The 21,836-nt window shown below is 34.0% G+C and overlaps 1 protein-coding gene and 2 long non-coding RNA genes across 4 annotated transcripts; 2 read left to right on the top strand and 1 right to left on the bottom strand.

The window, feature by feature from the left end:
* The first annotated feature begins 4,916 nt into the window (after positions 1 to 4,916).
* On the top strand, positions 4,917 to 5,244 carry LOC142549312 (uncharacterized). The gene is made up of 2 exons (XR_012821161.1): positions 4,917 to 5,076; positions 5,113 to 5,244. It is a non-coding gene; the product is annotated as an uncharacterized LOC142549312 (long non-coding RNA).
* Positions 5,039 to 12,559, bottom strand: LOC142549311 (uncharacterized). Its single transcript, XM_075658184.1, has 6 exons — positions 11,577 to 12,559; positions 9,581 to 9,663; positions 7,401 to 7,512; positions 6,214 to 6,266; positions 5,922 to 6,100; positions 5,039 to 5,219 (listed from the first exon to the last, which is right to left on the bottom strand). Exons 1-5 carry the CDS (start codon positions 12,496 to 12,498, stop codon positions 5,957 to 5,959), a joined length of 1,314 nt encoding a protein of 437 aa, XP_075514299.1. The 5' UTR covers positions 12,499 to 12,559; the 3' UTR covers positions 5,039 to 5,219; positions 5,922 to 5,956.
* Positions 12,560 to 13,595: 1,036 nt separating this feature from the next.
* Positions 13,596 to 15,044, top strand: LOC142548170 (uncharacterized). Of its 2 annotated transcripts, none has more exons than XR_012820924.1 (4): positions 13,596 to 13,747; positions 14,462 to 14,571; positions 14,766 to 14,834; positions 14,971 to 15,044. It is a non-coding gene; the product is annotated as an uncharacterized LOC142548170 (long non-coding RNA). The 2 variants fall into 2 exon arrangements; XR_012820923.1 differs by having other exon boundaries at positions 13,596 to 13,760.
* The last annotated feature ends 6,792 nt before the right edge of the window (positions 15,045 to 21,836 follow it).

Genomic DNA, 21,836 nt, shown 5'->3' with positions numbered 1-21,836 from the left:
AGAGAAAATCTCCAAATGCTTAACATGTTCATCCATATTTCTAGATGCTATTAAAACATCATCAATATAAACAAACATAAATTTAAAATAATCTTTAAAAAGATTATCCATTTTTCTTTGAAATATCTGGGGTGAATTAGCCAATCCATTGGTAATACTTCCCAAATATAATATCCATGAGGTGTGGAGAAAGCTGTGAATTTCTTGCTTCCTTCCTCCATTCGAATCTGATAAAATCCGGACTTACAATCAAATTTAGAGAATATCTTTGCATTGCGTATGCAACTAATTAGATGTTCTCTGCTTGGTATGAAATACCCATCAAACTCCAGAATTTTATTAATTTCTTGATAATTAATAACTAATCTGGGTTTACCTCTTTTTATCTCACCATGATTTCTTACCAGGAAACCTGGACTGCTATATGGTGACATACATGCTTTGATTAAACCAAGGTCCAAATGTTCCCTGATTATAATCTGCATATTCTTTTGATCAATGATATTCATTGGGATAGGCTTGCAACGGACAAATTCATACTCTTTGCCTTCCTTAATCTTAAGGCAAGCTTTGAGTTGATTTCTGTCCCACCATGCCAAGGGATCTTCGTTGTAATTTTCTTTGATCCTTTTTCTTGACATCTTCCAATGATACCTTTGATTCAAACTCTACTTCATTTGTTTGTAGAGTTATCTTAAGGCATTCTATATCTTCTGGTTGGAGTACTTGATCTGCTCTTAACTGGAGCATTGTTTCTCCAAACCGTCTAGAATCCTTCATTTTTGAGTTCAAAAGTTGTCCTGAATCACCACGCTTGTTGCGAAACTGGATTTGCAATTTTCTGTAAAATGCCTCTCTGAGTCTCTGGACTACGATTTTGTGATCACATGGTGTTTTGAACACTAATCTTCTAGTCTCATTTTCTTGAGTATAGGACTTGAACATCTGTAGGAAATTATTTCCTAACAATATGTCAGCTCCTGTATCATGAAAATAGATTGGTGGTGTTTTAACCTTGTACCAAGGTGTTTGCCCAGCACCGCCAATCATGATTTCTGTCATCTTAATCCCTTTAAATAAGATTAAGTTTCTTCTGGAAAAATCTCTTCCAGCAATCTTTGGTAACTCTTCTTCCAAATTATTTGGAGAAACACCTCTTTTTGCTGTACAGATTCCAGCACCTGAATCAATATAAGCAGCAAAGTATTATGACTTATATTGTTCATACAACATTCCTACTGGAATGTATATGGAAAATGAACTTGTGGTTATTGGATTTTTCACATCTTATCCTCTGCCATAAACTCCATTCCATACTCTAGACGTCTCCAAGGTTTATGTTCCTCGAGAAACTCTAGTCCAAGAATCAGTCGATTTGATTCTTTCCCTGGAATTCCTTGAATATGAACTTCCAATTCTCCGATATTAATCAGTCCTTGGTAAGTTCCTATCATAGGTTGTTCCAAATAGTATATTGAATTACAAGGACATTGATTACTTTGCTTAGTAATATCAAATACTATTTCGACTTCCTTCCACCCTTCTGGGCATCTAAGTTTTCCCATTGTAGAAAAACTTTTCGGCTCCTGTTGGGTTTCTCTGACAGGCGTTTTTCCCCATCTGTAACTTGTAATTCTATCTCCTTGAAAGGATAGTCTTGTTGATTCCAATCTAAGACTTTGATTCCTTTGTAGAATCGGTTTGTCTTGGATCTGGATATCTGTTTCCTGTATTAAAAGAAACTCGACTCTTTCTGGATAAATTGCCTGAGCAACTTTTCCGAATATCTCAGGGATTTCAATAAACTCATTTTTAATAAACAATTTAGAATGATGTGTATTAGATAGAGCATATGAAATTTGATAGGTAATAGAATATGGCCTATTACCTTCTTTCATCAACCTTTTTTCCTTGAAATTCTGATGTAATGTCAAGGCTCGGCTGAAATCTCGATCTGCCAGGTTGTAGGCTATCCTTGAATAGATTACTCCTACAATCTTTCCTGCACAGAGATTTCCTGAGATTGTTCCCAGTACTGAATCTTGTAGATTCCCCATTCTTTTATCGCATATAGCAATATCAATAGGTGAATCTATCCCTTCTTTGAAAGTAGCCTTTATCATAATTTGGATTGCTCCAATATGAATCCATGACATAGTCCTTGCTACTTCTATCTTGAGTTTTTGTAATTCCTCCTTAATTTCTTCGGAAGGAATTAACTGCATCTCCATTCTATTTCCTGTAAGTTCCATTGGGATTTCCATTTCCCTTCTAGAAAATTTATAGATTAGATGATGCTTTCTGTTTCTTAGGCCAAGACTTCCTAAGAACTTTTCTACCTGTCCTGCAGAGAATCCTTGATATCTCTGTAGGCTAGGATTTTCTCTCATGATCCTTTGGACTATATTATGAGATATTGTTGTCTGACTGAAAAATCCAGATAAATCTTCATGTGTTTTGTGTCGAAACACCTCGTCCTCAGTCAGATTCCGATTCAGCTCCATCGGATCCTTCTTGACTTAGAACTTCTTCTTCGTCATATATACTCTCATCTGAGGCAATGTCCTCAAATCGGTATACTTGAATAAGATCTTGATAATAAACTGCTTCTTCAATATCCGGGGTAGGATCGTAGCGTTTAATACCTCTTTTTTTATTTTCTGGACAGTTGGTCGAAATATGACCTCTTGCTCCACATGTCCAGCAATTGCAATCCTTGAAACTTTCATTGGCTCGAGTATGAGCTCTTCTGAAAGTTTTCTTCGTAGGTGTTCTTCCTATGCTTCGAGATGTACTCGATGCTTAAGATGATATCCTACTCCTTGATGGTCCGCTTCTTTGTCCATATTTATAAGATCTGGCTTTCTATCTAGACCATACAGTTCTTGGTTTCCAAGAACTTCTTCCACTTCGTGCATAAGGATGAGTCCTAAAACTTTTCCTCTTATGCTTCTGTGGTTTACTTCAAATAATTGTTGGAAGATCATTTTCCTTACAACACAAAGGAGTTCTTTTGTTGATACCCCTTAAGCGTTTGTAATTCTTTTGTAATGCTGCCATATGGCACCATTCTGCCAACTTTCCTTTGAGGAAAGAGGCTCTTCGTGCCAACGTATCTGGGTTTCCAGGTACGTATTCCCTTATAAGCATTTCTCTCCAAGGGCTTGGCATTTTTGCGAAGAAAAGCTGCATAGCTATATCTTCTTCGACTCCTAAATTCCATCGATATTTAGTTAATAACATAATGTATTCATCTATCAAACATATATCGTGTAATTCAAAACTATACAGAGCTTGAGTATATTTCTTCCTCTTCTCTGTATCTTGACTGTTAAAATAGTCTACCCCTATAAATTGTGCTTTAAACAGGGTAGCCATTTTTCCAGCTATCTCACTCAGAGATTCTCCGGCCAGGACTGACTCCTTCATTTCTAATGAAGTCATGTCCCAAGAAATTTTCATTGATCCCATAAGACTCATTTCTAAGAGTTTAATGAATCCTTCTTTGTTGAGATCAAGTGTTCCTGCTGCGATTCTCATAGCAGATGTCCAGTCATCTATGAGATCTTCCCTGTTTTTGAAATCTAATACATCAAGGTTAAGCATAACCCCGTAAGGATGTATCGAATCTAAAACAGTCTTCCCGTAGGGGGTTTGGTGTAAGGGAATTTGATTTCTCCTTGTCCTAGTTCCCGCAGGGTGTGATCCTCCACCAGTATGGAAATCAGATTGAGATTCTCTCATGTTTACATTCTGAGATCCCACACTTTCCCTTGGTGGTTCCTGAGAAGATGACCATGTTATAGCAGGTATTTCTCCTCCTGCTGTGTTCATATTTAGATCTACCACTTTGAGATTTGCGAAAGATTCTGCAAGCTCTTGTAGATCCTCTAGACCAATCCTTTCTAAAGTTGTCATCAGATAAATTTCTTTTCTGAGACAGATTTAATTAGATTGATCATCTTTTCTTCTTCAGTCAATGGTTTTGACACCACTCGGGCCTTCCCTTGTTGATGTAACAAAGGTTCGGTGCCAAATGATGGTGGTAATCAACCTCCTGAAGTTCTTTTACTAGAACTTGGTTGTTGTTCTAGTTTCTGAATTCTTGTTTGAATATCCTTTAGTATTCCAAGAATTTCTTCCTAGGTTTTAAGGATTTCTTCAACTCGTTGTGGTACAAAATATAGCATGTTGCCATAATTTTGTACTGTTTTTTGGATTTCTCTAAGATCTAAAGAGAGCTTAGAGGAGTCTGATTCTATCTCCAGAAACTTATTTGCTTGAATCATAAGTTTACCTGAGATTTTACCTAAGGGTGCTGATGCGTCCCTTTCTGCTTCTGATATCTAACAATAGTTAGATTAACTTGTGTATATTCCAGAATATTGGAATAAATCTTGTAAATTATTTTTCTCGAACCTAAGTTCGGATTCATAATTTTTTCGAAATTCTCCTTCTCTTACAATTAGTTACTATTAAAAAAATAAAATCTGTGTTTGAAATAAATCAACATTTGGCTCTGATACCATTTGGAAAGCGCGAGGATCAATTAAACTTAAAACAGGAATAAGGGTATTTTTGTCCATTTTAAAGTATTAGGGAGTTTAAAGAAAGGTTTTGAGGTGTAGGGAGTTTGGGTACAGTTGAGTTTGGGTTTGGGGATTTATGAGTAATTTACCCATAAAAATACAAGTTTCTTAAAAAAAATATCCATAAAAATTAAGAAAAAAATTTGTGTGAAACGATCTCACGGGTCATATTTTGTGAAACGAATATCTTATTTGGGTCATCCATGAAAAAATATTACTTTTTATGCTAAGAGTATTACTTTTTATTATGAATATCGGTATGGTTGACCCGTCTCACAGATAAAGATTCGTGAAACCGTCTCACAAGAGACCTACTCAAAAATTAAAGTAAAACAAAAACAAAAACAATAATAAATTAGTGTTGCACCATAGCTGATGCAGCTACAAAGTTGCTCCATGTCTGGAACAACACTGTTCATCATCCCTAATTTCCAGTTGGGAATGGAGCAGGGTTGGAGAGGCCTTTAGAATAGTTGATCTAAACTTAGTATTAGTTACTACAATCCATATTCTAAATACGAAGATATTTACAATTAATAAGCTGTTATGTTGTGTGAAGAAGATGAGGAACAGGAACAGATTAAATCAAAACCATCAGAGGAATCAAACTTCCAAGGAAATTTTAATCTACTCTTAGAAAAAGTCTTTCTAAATTCAATGTTCTGAAAATCCCCACCTAGGCGCTGGACGGTTCAAAACCGCCCCGATTTTAGGCTAGTTGAAACCTCTAGGCGCCACCATATTAATCGGCCGCATAGGCGGTCCGGGCGCCGCCTCGAGCAAGCCGCCTAGACGATTTTACAATTAAAAATCCGTCTAAGCGGTTTACACTTAAAAAAAACAAGTTATGAAAAAACAACTATGGCACAAAGATGGATTGTTGATGGTAGAGATGAAGATGTTGAGACAAATGTTGAAGATGTAAGGGAACTTCACGAAGAAGAATTTGTATCGGATGAAGATGAGGAAAAAACCATGGATTTTGAGTTTGAATCCGATACAGAAGAAATATTGGAAAAATATGAAGATGAACTAGAAGAGTTAGATGTTTACGTTTAATATCAATATATTATGTTGGAAAAAATGTTGAACAAATTTAATTTTCATTGTACTTGTAAAGTAGTAAACTGATATGGATGATTCATATATAAAAATTTATTAATATATATTTATTATTACAATTTTAAATTTTATAATAATATATATTTCATATACAAACATAATACTCATGAACCACTTAATGAATTTAAGCTTTAAAAAAAACCGCCTAGACAACCGCCTAGGCCCCGCCTCGTCGCCTAGGCGGTAGGTAACCGCCCGCCTATTGCCTACCGCTTTTTAGAACACTGTCTAAATTACAAAATAACCTAGGCTTTTGTATCTGGGTTGTCCCGTAAACTAAGCTTTGAAAGAACCATGCTGTAAGAATCCCAGTCAGTTCGTCGGAGGTATTTCAACAGTTTCTTCCTCCTTTGAACCATAGCTTGGATGCCCTTCCGAGAATGCTTATCCTACAATATTGCGTTTTACAACACGGTATAGGAGATAGGAAACTGTTCAGCGAAAACTCGAGATGTTTGATTCTAAGCTTCAAAAGAGACGGGACATTCATTGGCGATCTAACCTTTTTATGCAGAACAGTTGACAGATGCTTGATCTTTGTGGTGAGTTGAGCAACTGCAGCAAAAGGAATATTGTATTAGAAGAGAGCTAATGAAATCAAAACACAGCATGGGTGATGACAAACTCCAACGACACGGCTGATGGTAAAAATACACGACATCCGTTAATGACAAGTCGTTCTCTATCATCCAAAACCAACCGTTCTCCAAAAGTAAAAAAAAACGACATGTGTGAATGACAAGTCATTCTCTATCATCCAAAACAACCTTTCTCCAAAACCACAATCACACTCTCCAAAACCACAATCGCACCCTGCCGCTCTTCTCCATTTGTACCATCACCATTTCACAATCAGTCAAGCCTTGACCTTATCATTCAAGAAACCTTCGATGATGTGTTTAGGTATGTAAACCTTCGATGAAATTTTATCGATCTAAGCTGCAGTATCCATCTGTACTATATATTAAAAACCACCACTTATCGTATCTTTAGTATAGCTGTTATGTTTTCTAAAATACATCTCTCTCTTGACATTGGGGATTACCATTAAAGAAGAATTTAATGTTAGCACTGTTATTTTAATTTTTTATGACATCCTTCACTTAAAGATATAACAATCAAATAAATTTTGATATTGAAAATAACATGTTAGATTCATAATTGATTAAAATACACACAGCATGTATGCAACAGAGCTATCTGTACTTAAAACATTATACAAGAGCACCTTAGGAAGGAGTTTTCGCCTAATTGGTATGTCAAGTATAAAATTACCAATATATACTCCAGACTTCTCATTAACAAAAATTCCATCAATTAAAAATATATACATTTTTCTAGAAAATGTCAAGAGGTTTTATTTGATTTGGTGAGTAACTAACTAAAGTTGTTAAAAACTTAACCTTCTTTAATTATCTAGATAAATTTAGGAGTCAGATTTTTTAAGTCATTACTCGAACAAAGGAAATGACTTTCATTTATAGTTTTCTCAACAGCTGTTATATTTTATTGGATTAATGTAGTCAAGAACAACAATTCAGAATACCATATTCCCATTGCTTATGCTACACAATTTGTTACTTAAAGACAAGTTTTTCGTTAAAGAAAACTCTTCTGTGTAATTCAGTATTATCAAGATACTCCCTCAAAACATCGACAGCCTAACTATTAAATCTACATTCAATTTACCTTGTACACGAGCAGAACCACAATCTGATTCGGATGTTTTAAATTCAGCTCTGACTTTTTCAAGCTCCAATTTTAGTTTATCAGAAGCCGACATATTGTCAGGATGAAAATACTGCACACCACATGAAGAATATTAAGTATAAGAAGCAAGAAGTGCGGCATCCAACTTCGTAGAATACTAACAAACAATGTCACAGAAAAAGGTGGGGCATATTTTTTAAGGCAATAATTTATAACCAAGAATCATCAATTATGAGGTGCAAATGAATAGAGCCGGCTTGTATACTTTTTCCATGTTTGCTCAATAATGTTTCAAATTAACAAACTTGAACAGAGCTTTCAAGTCCCAATTATTTTGTTCGATAGCTCCAAACCACTCATAAACTTTAATATATTCATTAATTTTATAAACCATTCAAAATTAAACAAGCTAACAAAGTCGACACAAAGTTGAAGTAATTACTGATAGAGCTCAATAATTAGGTTCGAAGCAAACAATTTGAACTTTGAGTTAACCACGAGCCAAAATTAGTTTATTTTTTTGAGTCTCAAGTCAGCTAAAAAAATTTATATTGAATTTGGTTCCACTCCATACATTTGCACCTGTAAATAAGACAGAAAATATAAAAGGTAATGTTGAAAAATAATCCACAATATAGTGCATGCATTTATATTGAAGAGAATCAAGTTTATGTATTTACGTTCAGTGTGCATCCAACACTTGGTATAATTCTTATACTATATATTAAGTTTGAGCTTAATAAAGACAAATTAGTATCATAGTATTTTTTCTCCATCTCCAAAATACCCCGATTTTTTGGCACAACAAATCAACTTTATGTAAAAAAAATATTAAAAAACTTATTAAAATCAGAAGACTTTAAATTTGATATTGCATTTTACAAATTTATTTCCTAATATTTTTAACAAGAGTACTTGTACAAAAAATAAAATTAGCTATAAAAAAATGACTTTACAATCATGCAATGCGTGCAGGGAGACTCTAATACTCACAATAAAAGGGGAACAGATTTTTTAAGGAAGTAAATGCGTCCATTAACGAATTAACATAAATAATCCATTTAAGCCATGATTGGTATACTGGAATGGAATAAGATAGGAATGGAATCAACTTTGAAATGAAATGAGAATAGGAATGGAATGAGAAGTTTATTCCATTCAGATGATTGGTACAAAAAAAAGAAAAATTAATGGAATTAATTTATTTTTAATTGTCAAATAATTTCTTGATTAAATTTCAAAATACACAAAAATGTTGTTTATTATTATTATTAAAAAATAATAAAATTACAAATATTGATACTCTATTAATTATTATAAAATTATCGTTGTCTTGAAACTAATATAACTATTGACCTTAATTTTATTTTTAAAAGTAGTATTTTATTTATTAAATGATTGTCCTTCAATAAAATATTATAATTATTATTATTTAATAATTATTATATTTTATTATATATTTTTATGTAATCATTAAGTTATTATTTTAATTATTAATATTATCATCATCATTTTATATATATAAAATAAATATATTGATTTGTTTGATAATATTAATATTTTCATAATTATTATTTTGGTATTTTAATTTTTATAATTATAATTTTAATAAAATATTATTATTATTATTAATATATAGATTTATACTAGTTAAGCTAAATTAGGAAAACATTATACATATAGAAAATGAGGGGTGTGAACAGTCCCATGGGAATGGACATTCTCATTCCAATGTCATACCGATCATAGGTGTAAACAATGAGATAGAATGTCATTCAATTCTCACTTCATTCCCTTCTACCAAACATGCCCTAAGGCAACAGAAACTAAAAATTATGGCACATGAAAGGAGGTAAAAAGATTGTGTTGACGATGAACAGACCAGGAAACACGAATCCATAAGGCATAGACTGAAATTTGAATAATTATATACCAAACAAATTATTAATTGTCTATTTCTTTCTTAACTAATTGCATCGTGCTTTTTACACTTTTATAAATTATAATCTCGCTGATATTATACCATCACTCCTACAAAATGCAGATTTTATATTTCCATAAAAAGAATGCTGCCATAGAAGGTAAGGGAGCAAGACTAGACATGTTACTCAGAAAAATGGCCTAAAAAAACGTGATTAAAACAAAATAGCAAGACTTGCCTTCTCGACTAAATATTCTTTTGGAGGCGAGTCAATGAAGCTCTGTGTTTCGCCTAGGCTGCCCAAAATATCAAGTCTCAGCACTGCAAATACACAATAGATATTGAGCATATAGAAGCATTTAAAAGTATTTACGATTCTACGATAGAATTTCTTGCGTTTAAGCCCAAGTTTTTTGTTGCACTGTATATTCAATAAAAATCAAAAGATGTGCGCTTCAATGATGCTAACATCCATATAATTCTAAAAGGTGTATGCTTTAATTCCATAATCAGATGTTAATCGCAGATGTACAAACATATAAACACAAACAGTAAATTAAGATCATGTCGTTTTTGTTCCACTCTGGTCGGATATTTTGCAATTTACCTAGGCTCCCACATACATAACATCAAATCCAAATGCATTCTTGCTTCATTAATTTGAAACTTCACCAAAATAAAATTGTTACAAAGCTTTGAAAAACGCAAACAGAAGCTAGAACCTAATGTTCAAGCAGTGGATTGGATTCCATCATTATCCCAACAAATGATAAAATCAATTATAAAATTTATGCTGAGCCTAAAGCACATTTAATCTTTACAATCTCAAAACTTGCAGATTCATTACTAAATATGTCCCAATTGTGCAATCAAATGCATGAATCAAAACAACCAACAGCAAAAGAAAGCTAGTTATTTCCAGAATTTAACAAGAACAGTTATCCATCCGGCTTCCGTGTTCAGTCAAAGCCGCACGTAGTTAAGTTACATGGTAGAGAGTGCCAGCATGATTTTAGAAGAGCGCAAAAACAGTAATTGCTTTCCATAGGAACATCCTTTTCAAGTTTCTTCAGCATTCCATCGAGCATCGACTGTTATCTGAAACCAGGCTTCAGTTTCAGGGACCAAATATTAGTTCTCATACTTTAATCGCCTTTTCAAATTTGCGCTAGCCTGCTAGGCAGTGTACTCTAAGGTTCACACCAAACATCTTGTTCTTAAAGATCATTAGCCCATACTGAATTACGGTTTTTCCTGAATGAATATCTGTTTGTGCATCAAATCATTCATATCAAGGAAATGGCAACCAGACGGATATCAAGTAAAAATATCAGACACCTGTTCTGCATTACCAGACATGTCCTTCATATGCACATCCGGATTCGGTTGTTTCTAAGTTTCTACAATCAAGTGAAGCTATTTAACGCATGGTTACAAAAACAGACAACAGTTCCTATGATCAGAGTCGTCTGACATCTGGTATCCAACAAAACCGTGCATTCGATCATGAGACGATAGATTGGATGGTTGGAGTCTCTTTCCTTGGCCTAACACTATAAATAGAGGTTTTTGGCAGCGTTGTCCATCATCAATTCAGGTAACAAAGCATCCATCAAAGCTCATATGAACTCTTGATTTTGTCTTGAATTCCTTCGCTGTACATATTGTTGCTTGAGTTTTTGAGATGTTATTACCAAAGAAAGGTTGTTCATAAAGAGTATGCTTGTGAGAAGTTGAGCTTCAAGTTATTCAACAATCAAAATCTTGCGGATCTGTATCGGACGTTGAATACCGGAGCAAGAACCATTGAAGTTGGGCATGGGCATATACGTTTCCTCGAATCTCAATGAATTTGTCGATTTTATTTTATCTCACTTTTACTTGCTTTACTATCTTTTTATTTAATCTATGTAAAAATCAATAATGTAGATCGTAGCCCAAAAGAATCTACCTCACTCGCCTAACATTCTAATTCTAAAAGTTAAAAAAAATTCCATGAAATCATCACCAATATCATGCTCACTAAAAATAATATCACATACAAATATGCCATTGCATTGTGATTCTTTGATTTTGAAAATTGCCACATTCTCCCTAAGTCCCTTATTCTACTCTTGTTCCATTCTTCTATATGGCCTCCCAAGTTCCAGTTGGTGAATTTATAGGCACTATCTCATGAAAACTCAGGCATTTCACCAATTATAACATATATGAGCAGACAAAGCAAAACATACTTGTTTTCTTCCTTGCTTTCTCATCAACAGAAAGCCGCGCCTTCAACAAACACTCCCTCAAGTCCTTAAAAGTGACACCCTGTACCATCAACTCTTTCTCCTCCTCCTCGATCTTCCTCAACTTGACAAGCCTCTCATTCAACTCCTGTAGTGAAAACCACTTCCCCTTCCTCTTCTCTGGCCTCAACAACCCCAGCTTCATCCCCAGCTCCGAATAATCATACAACTTTACAAGCTCCATCCCTGTATCATTCCCATCATTCTCTTTCCCAGTCCCAAAAATGGACGAGGGTAACCGACTGCTCCCAACCGTAATTGTAGGTGAATCGGCCACGCTTCCTGAAGCTTGAAGCTTGAAGTTATCCTTCAACCTAGCTAATGACATCGGATCAATGGCCTTTCCGGTGGAATCATTTCTGTTTTCAGGAGCTGGAGCACGCAACTGACGGAGGCTCTCGCGAATGGCACCGTACGAGAGCTTGCCACCAGCCGCTGGACCCACAAACGTTTTCTCTGAGTCGTATGGGGTGGAAATAACGTTTCTTTTGTAGAGCTCCTGGAATGAGATGAACTTCCCGGAAGAGCCAGATGGGGGAGGGGCGAAGGAGCGGAGGCGGAACTCAGCGAGCTTGTGGCGGATCTCTTCTAAGGGGGCGATTTTAGAAGCCGGTGCTTGCGTAGTAGTAGGGTCAAAGAAGGGGACGCGTCCACGGAGGGTACGAGGGCGGTTTTTGGGCTGTTGTTGTCGGAGACTGGCTTTTACTTGTTCGAAATTTGAGGAAAATGAGGGTTGCGTTTGACATTCAGCCGGAGGAATGGAAGGATCAGAGGGCGAGGGCGTGGAGAAGTGGTGCGGAATAGTTCGGAAAACGGGGTGGGTATTAAGGCGAAGGGGGAGGAAGCGACTAGTAATCGCCGCCATGCGCGGTGGCCGAAGGTTTTCGGAGACTGTAGTACATCAGTAAAGAACCAGTTATTGTGTGAACAGTGAAAAATTTAGAAAAATAAACCTCCAGACTCTTGTTTGTCAAATTCCCAATTTATCTTTTTCTTAACTAATTTAAAACCATTATTTAAGTAATAATTTTAAACGCTTAAATAGAAGATCTCTTCCCCTTGCTTCAACAACTCACATTCCCTTCAACAGACGTGCCAGTTTTCTCAGTTTTTTTCTTAGACTTTCCTTTCTTCTCAAAAGCACAGAAGACGATGGATTGGGCAGATTGATTTCTCGATTGCTTGTGAATTCTTCAGTCATAAACCATATATTTGAATGGTAAACACTAGGTCAAACTCTCATTTTTGTTGCATAGTTGTGATCTTTTTGTGTTAGAAATCTGTTCAAAATTTATTATTCTAATATCTTCCTCATTTATCCAAAAAAAATATCATCATTTGAAAAAGAGAAAAATAGTTTAGCTACTGCTTGTCATTTTTGAAATGAATGTTTGCGTTAAATAATTTTAAACATCTATTGGGCTAGTGAGTTAAAGTTGAAATTATTTGAGAATTTACAATGTTAAATTTACATATATGTTTTCCTACCTCACCATCATAATGCTTCAGAAAATGTTAGGAGCTAAATGCATCCATTAATGGTGATAGATAGAAGCTTGAACTTCGAAACACTTGATAGATAATATATGGTTATTCCGTTTTTTATTTTATTTGTTTATGGATTAATTGGAATCTTGCAGGAGATGAATTTCCTAACCTTTCAACTTCTTTTATATCAAATATTTCATTTCCTCCGTCAATTTTGAAGTTGATTTTAAACTTTTTTTTTATCAAGATCTCTTCTCTTTGAAACTTTTTGTTGATAAAAGAAAGAATATCAGAGATGGTTACACAAAATATTTGGGGGAAAATTTAGGAAAATAGACTCCATCAAAAAGTTATTTACGAAAATAGTCATCTCACTATAAATGTCATTCTTGTCCCTATTTAAATTATTATTTTAAATAATAAAAAACCTAATATATCACTTAATCAGTATCACTTAATCGGTAATCCCCTCCCCAGCCCCTCTTCTCGTTCCATTCGTTCTCGACCATTTCATCTTCCTTCATCTTCCTCTGCTGCCATTTCTAGGAAGTAAAGAAACCCTTCTTCAGGCCCGCCAAAGATGACACCAAACCATTGCGGCTGCCTCCTTTGCCAGATTGTTTCAGGTCCAAATCCCATGTCCCATGATTTATAATCTTGCATGTTCTCTATCTTTCTATGTTGCTTTGCCTCAGCTAATTTTCTTTATTCTGCTGCAATCATAACCACAGGCAGCCGCACAAAAAGCTACTTGTACGCATTGTATTGCATAAATATCTCGTTTGTTCTGTTGTGATATTTTTTATCTCACAAATATTTGATTTGTTAGGATATTCTACAAGATTGTAGAAAAAGATATATTTAAATAAATTAGGCATATGCTTTATTTGTATATTATTTTATAATTATGAGACAAGCACTATTTATTTTTCGGTGTTGATTGAGAATTTTTAGGAAGTGAGACAGCAAAGAAAGCATGTTGCATTGATATTGAATTATGTTCTTTCTGTTTTTTGATGATTCGATTATTTAGGTGGCGATTTTTTTAATAGTGAGTGGTTTTGAGTTAGTAAGAAAAAAATATTTCATAACACGTTTGATGAGTTGCTGAGGTGATTGGGTTCATAAATTTCTCAATTTGAACTTGACAGCTCCAAAAAAGAAGAAATAAGAGAGAATGGATACTATAAGAGATAATGAACTTGATACAGTATCAATAGCAATTCATATTAGTTAAATAATGATTTAAAACAAAAGTTTACATATTGTTATTAAGTATATCATAATTATTTTGTTATTGGAACAACTTTCATAAATTTAATGAAATTTTGTTATTTCAGTTTTTGGATGGATTAAGTATACTATCCATGTCTATATCCAACTAAAGGCATCAACCAACTGAAATTCCTAAAGGAGAAAAAAATCGGAGATGGTTGCACACAAGATTTAGGTATGTTCATTATTGCTTTAGAAATTTCATGAATTTTAACATATTCAGTTTGTTAATGAAATAACCAATAAGCATGTATGTAGATTGAAATGATTGAGTTATTGATATTATTGATTGACTTTGTCTCAATCTTTTAATATCAAAGATTTCATGTAATCTATGAATTTTGAAGTTGATTATTTTTTTCGATCAAGATCTCTTCTCCTTGAAACTTCTTGTTGGTAGAACGAAGAATGTCGGAGATGGTTGAACAAAAGATTTGGGTATGTTCATTTTTGTTTTGAAAAAAATTATTTTTTGTATTGCTCTTTAAATTTCATATAAATTTCATGAATTTCACATAATTGAGTATTTAATTTATTGATACTACTAGTTGACTTGATTAATTTTTTTTTTCAGGTTAATCTTCAATCTCAACTATCAGATGAGAAGTATTTTAGTTGCAAGTTAAGTGTACATTCCAAATATAAAAATGTCAGTGAATTTATTGCTTGAATGAGCAGGACATGGCTTCATGATTGAAAACACACAATTTGGCAATATGATTAAGTATGTTGCGGATTATAATTTATCTAGTCAGATTTTATGGTTTATGGTGATGAGACAAGTGTATGCAACAGACGATGATGAAATGTGGTTTGTTGTAAATGATAGACCAGTCAGGTTTTCTAGAATGGAGTATGCATTGATAACAGGGTTGGATTGTTCTGATAATTTTTCTGATGAAATAGTAGAAGTTTCAGACTTTTGTGATAGATATTTTCAAGGTAGTGATAAATTATCTGTGAAGGAAATTGAAATGAAGTTGAAGGATTTGAAAAGTGTGGATGAGTTGTTGAGTATAGAGAGAGTGAAGATGGCTTGTTTGTACTTCGGCTGTGGTGTACTATGGCCTATGGCTCCAGTTAAGAATCCTCAAGTTGATAAAGAGATTTTTAGCCTGATTGATGATTTTGATGTTTTTAATAAGTACCCTTGGGGTACAATAGCTTTCAAAGGAGCTGTTTGTGATTTGAAGCTTGATTTGAAGAAAAAAGAAGTTGTGTTGAGCAAAAAAGCAAAAAACGGTAAGTCTTCGAACAGTGTAACCCACGATTATACTGACTATCAGATAAACTATTAGAGTTATATGATATTTAGCCATATACCGATTGATTTAGTAACTATGTTCATTAACCGACTGATATTCTTGCATTAACCGACCGATATATTTTCATTAGCAGACCGATTTTACATTTGACCAACTGATATATTTACATTAACCAAATGATTAAACACGCTGAAGTGACTGAAATACATGGTATAACCGACTGCAATGTATGGTATAACCAACCGAAATAAAGAGTGTATCCCACTGAAACGCTATACGTTAATTGAAATGTATGCTTTTAAACCAACTGATTTTAGACACTTTGAACCGACTGATATATTTGTATTAACTGACTGATTGAACACATTGAACTTATTGAAATATATGCATTAACTGAATGATTAAACACTGAAATATATTTGCATTTGAACCGACTGAAATATATTCAGCAACAGACTGATTAAAAACATTGAATCAACAGATATATATATACGTTTAACCGACTGATTAAACACATTGAACAGACCGAATATATATGCATTAAACCACTAAATGACCATTCAAATTATATATGCATGCACAACATGTTCATACAACAAACTTGATAAAAACTAATACGCATCAGTCTGAAACACATTGAACTGACTGAACTACATACAGTAACCGATTGATTAAACACATTGAACTGACTGAATATATATGCATTAAACCAGTAAATGACAATTCAAATTATATCTGCATGCACAACCTGTTCAAACAACAAACTTGACAAAAAACTAATCAACATGCAAATACAACATCGTAAACAAAAAATTGAACAACTCGTCTACACATCAGTCTGTCTCTTAGGGCATTTTTTTCGGCAGATATATTTAAATCCATCAATGCATATTTAAATCCATCAATACAAAAAATTGAACAACTCGTCTACACATCAGTCTGTCTCTTATAACTTTTCTCATTCTATGAAATCCATCAATGCATGTCTCGTATGCTAGAAACATATATTTAAATCTACCTGTTGAATGTGTCACCAAATCAGTTTTCAAGCCTCTGTTCACTTGTTCAATCATGTACAAATATAAGGCACAATTCGATAACTCTCTTTAGGACTGCCAACTTATCCAAAGCAAGTTGTATTCTCCTCCATGTTTTGAAGTAACTAATTTCAACACTTTTATTTTGCATCATTGTAATTATGGTTTTTGGTTCAGGCAAAATGAGTTGTCCTTTAAAATTTTCAACCAAAATCTTTGCTACAAAGTCTGATGTTGCTTGTCGATGCATTTTCCTCCGATATGAAAGGTTACAAGTATGTGTGTTATGATAAACACATATACAGAATTGTGATAAATTCTCTATTTGCGATGCACGTGTTTTTCAACTGCAACTCGGTGTAACACATCTAACATCATAAATTTTTTTGTTGGATTTTCGGACATCTATTTCAAAGGAGGACGCATTTAAACAATTCTGTTTGAAATTCATCTTTACTCTCAAACTCTTGACCGACAAAAACATTAGACAAATCATTAAAAGAATAAGTCACATTCCCTTCAGCATCTCCTACTGTGGCTAATAATGTAGAATCTTGCACATCTTGTTCAGGATAAGAAAATTCAACTTGTGGATTATGAGTTGTACACAATGTAAGCTCTTCAACATGATTCTCTTCATTCACAACAAATTCATTCTCAACAATTTCTGTTACCACATTATCAATACTTGTTGTTTCATCCACCTCATTCTCATGCTCATTCATTTCATTTTTGTCTAAGTCATTTTCAAAAAATACTCCATCAAAATATTCATCATATGTTCTCTCGTTACCACCATATACTTCAGTTTCACAATTGTCATCCATCTCATCATTATGATCTCTACAAACTTCAAGATCTTTAGCATTGTCAGTTTTTTCATAACTTGTTTCAAAGCCACTTGTTTTGATAATTCAACATGAAGTAAAGGTCTAACATTTGAAATGCCAAAAGACAAATATGTTGTCAATGCTCTTGAGCTTTTTATATATATTGGCCTTGGATTACATGCCTCAAATTTCGGCAAGTAACTTAGCTTCAATACCATATCATGTCTATCCAAATGAAGTGTCTCAAAAATTGCATCTTCAACATCTTCAATACTTACATTACTATCATCAATAGATATAGAATGTCATCCTGAATTACTTCCATCACATCATGAATATTTATGTTCACCGTCAACCTTCCATTCATCATCAAAATTAATTAAGATTTGAATCATATCGTTGTCCACACAATCTGAAAAAAAATATAAATAATGGATGTAAGGGAGTTGGAAATATATAACTATAATCGACTGATTGAATGATATTGGCCGACTGCAATGCATAACTTAACCTACGGAAATAAATGTTTCAACCTACTGAATATGAACCGACTGACTGAATGACATTAAGCGACTGTGATATATGATTTAACCGACCGACCGACTGTAATATATGATTTAACCGACCGAATGAATGCTATTGACCAACTGAAATATATAATTTAACCGACTGAAATAAATGTTTTAACAAACTGAATGAGAAATCAAATTACTTGAGTAGCTGATAATCCACACACATGAAAACATAAATGCCCAAATAAAATACCTTATACTAATATTCCAATGATCCTATGAAAACACGTATTGCATAAGAATGAAAATGTTATTAATCTTTGATTCTAATTTATATTTTTTGAAGAAGAGAAAATGAAGAGGTTAAAAAAGTTAGAAATGAAATGAAGATGGAGAATGATAAAAATGGGAGAAAAATGGGCAAGATGCGATGGAAGGAAGAAATGAAGAGAAGAGAGGAAGAGAGAGATGAGAACCTTACGTTGATTTGGGTGGTGTTTCTCAATTGGCCACAAACCCTATTAATTAATATTTAGATTAACTATTAATTAATATTTTGATTAAATTTAATTATAGGAAGGCTTATTGACCAAAAAAAACTATATGAGGCCTTTGACCTTAAAATTTTGTTGTGGGGAGGCCATATTTGCAAATGCCCCGTTAACAGTTCAACAAATTTTGTTCTTTTGGTTATAATAGTTGGCTTACGTTTGGATGGCTGGATTTCAATTGATTTCTATTATAATTTTTATATCTTATTATTTATACATATTGATATAAATAAAATGAATTTTAAATAAGTTTGTGACTAGGTGAACTTGAAATCAGTTTTAATCAACAAGAAATACTATATAAACACGGTAAATTTGAAGTTTATGGTATTATTTTTCTAAACAACAAAAAACATTTGAATGTACATCGATCCAAACACACTCTAAAAATATTAAGAATTATTAATTAATGACAGACTATTCAAAATCACATTGCATTAGCCAATTACACATGGTGCACCACAAATACTAGAAAAACCACGATCAAAATGGACCACTGATGACAAAAACCTAGATAATGTGACAAAAGATATATTATACAAGATTTTTGACAAAAGCACATTTTGTAGGACAAAGATGTGTTCTACTGCGAAATAAATATGAGACAACCTGATTCAGCTCTATGAGAGAAATGATAAGACAAAATAAAACAAACTCACAGTAGCCGTATAGAAATTCAAAAACTCAAGATGAATTCAGAATAATCTTTAAAGGACTTTGACGAGAGAATAAGTAGCACTATAATCGAGTTCCGAGGTCTTGGAAAAGAGTACATCAACGGGGAAGTTACATTAAAAGTTATAAAAGATCTTCCAAGAAAATGATATGTGAAAATAACTTCAATAAAAGAATCAAATGATCTTAAAGTGGAATTGCATGACTTTTTTGTCGATCTAAAGGCATACGAGTTTGAATTAGAAACTAGAAGCGGAGAAGAATCTACCTCAAATCATTCAATCAAGGCCCTTGCCATGACCATTGTTGACCCAGTACCAGAGAAGACTGTTGAACATATCAGCAATGATGTTATGTCACTGTTCATCAAGAAATTCTCAAGATTCTTGAATAAAAGTTATAGAACATATCAAAATCCTAACAGTAACTTCAAGAAGGAGTCACCATTGATGTAAAATCCAAGATTTCAGTTTTATCATGATAGTATTTTTAATTTTAGAATACTAAGATTTTCTAAAGGTTGACTGGATAATTCTATCGTGTGCAATATTTTGAACTCAAAAATTTAAGATAATATCGTGTATATTTTTGAACGTTGAACAGATAAAGATCTAAGATTGAGATGATTTTGAGATACCGAGATAAAAATCAAACAAAGGATAATACAATCCCTAGAATTCGAATTCAATGGTGTATATAATAGATAATTTCGAAATTTGATAGAGATGAAAGATTTAGATTTCGGATATCACCCAAGATCATGGATAGATCACGATTCTAGATGAAGATTTGATTCAAGTTTAAACGCGTGGATGATACACGATCGAGATAGCAGTCAACCCCTATAAATAGAAGGGCCTAGTATCTCAAAATTCACACCTCAATTCACTCCAAATTTTCAAGTTGCTCTCCCTAGTTCCCCTAGGAATTTTCGAGATCTGCTCAACCGAGTAGCGAAGCGCTGCCGTCCAGTCGCCGAAGAAGGAAATTCGAAATTTTCAGTGCAAGAAACCCTAGCCTTTCACGTTTTTTCATCAAGATCTAAAGTAAGTGGGCTTGTTTTAAATTGTTGAATTTTCGATGCATGTATTTTTGGTTTTGTAAAAATTCGGTCGAGTACAATCCTTCTTCAACCACCTTCTGGTTACGATTTTTGGCATGAGTTATGTTTTGATACTTTGAGAATTCAACTTGATATGGGTGGGAATCCCAACCATGACGTACCCTTACGCGGTGGGGGACATAACCACTATACGGCATCGCCCCCTTAGAGGAGTAAAAATTAGGGACTGATATCAGTAAGCCATTGAAAGTAGATGAATCTCAGTGTCTGGTAATTGTTATGCATGTGATGTGAATGTAGCACAAGTTATACATTTTGGAAATATTATGCATGTTGTTATTTTGTGCTCGAACGGCCCCCACTTGCTGAGTATTTCCCAAAATACTCACCCCTTACTCTCTCCTCCCCAGATCTATTCGAAGAACGGGTTGAGTAAGAAGAGTCCGAACAATTTTGGGGCTGGTGATTCATTAGATTTTTAGTATCCATGCTATTTCGAATTTTCGTTTTTTTTAATTATTATTTGTTAGACGTTCCGCATTATTTCAGTTGTAAAGACATGGGTATTTTTTTGAGAATTTATGAAATAAACTGGTTTCGGTTTATACTGTGCTACGAGGCTGGTTGTTTTTCGATTGTGTGATTGATGAACAACGCCGATGTCGACTAACCCCGATCGCGGGGCGTGACATTTAAGTGATATCATAGCCGTCAGGTTCATAATCCGGGTGGGAAGGGATTTTTTACGAAAAAGGTTTTGGTGGAATTTTCACTCTAGGCCGATGCTATCCCCTCCGAAACGGCCCAACAAGAAATTTTCACCACTTCGTCTTGAGGTAGGGGTCGAAATCGAGAAATTCCTTCGTTTAGGCCTCCGAAATCTCGTTTTTGCCGTTTTAGGAAAGTTTTGTAACCCCTATAACTTTTCGTAGGAAACTCTGAATTCGATTCCGTCAACTGTTCTGGAATCCTCTCGACATTTGCTTCGAATCAATATGTATATCTCAAAACTTTCCATTTTTGGAAATTTTCGAAAATTTTAATTATTTTCATATACTTGACTCTATATGACCCTGATATTTTATTCTGTCATATTTATGATGCATGTCACTGCTCGTAAGAACGTAGTCCCGATTACTCATAGGGAGATGATTCAGTTGGACCATCACCAACCTCGCACGCGCACTCAGGCTATTATACGTTTAAGAGAATTGGCTCTAGGAAACCAGGATAAGACTATCAGAAGGCTGAGAGCTAGTAATTTCGAGAGGAGGCAACAAGTGGAAAACTTGACCACCTAGGAGGTTTTACATATGTTGCACTTTTGTTTCCGTACTAGACATTTGATTCAGTCTTACTTTCAGTACCTTTGATTCTGCGTTTTGTTGTTGGATGGCCACTTATTTGCTTATTATCCGGTGATCCCAATCTTTATTCTGCATCATTTATTATTCTTGTCTTCCTTATAAATGCGACAAACCCTTAGAAACTTGTACACTTGTAGGAG

Source organism: Primulina tabacum, chromosome 6 (assembly GCF_025594145.1).
Source record: "Primulina tabacum isolate GXHZ01 chromosome 6, ASM2559414v2, whole genome shotgun sequence".
Classification (NCBI taxonomy): Eukaryota; Viridiplantae; Streptophyta; class Magnoliopsida; order Lamiales; family Gesneriaceae; genus Primulina; species Primulina tabacum.
This window is presented reverse-complemented; position numbering and strand designations above follow the sequence as displayed.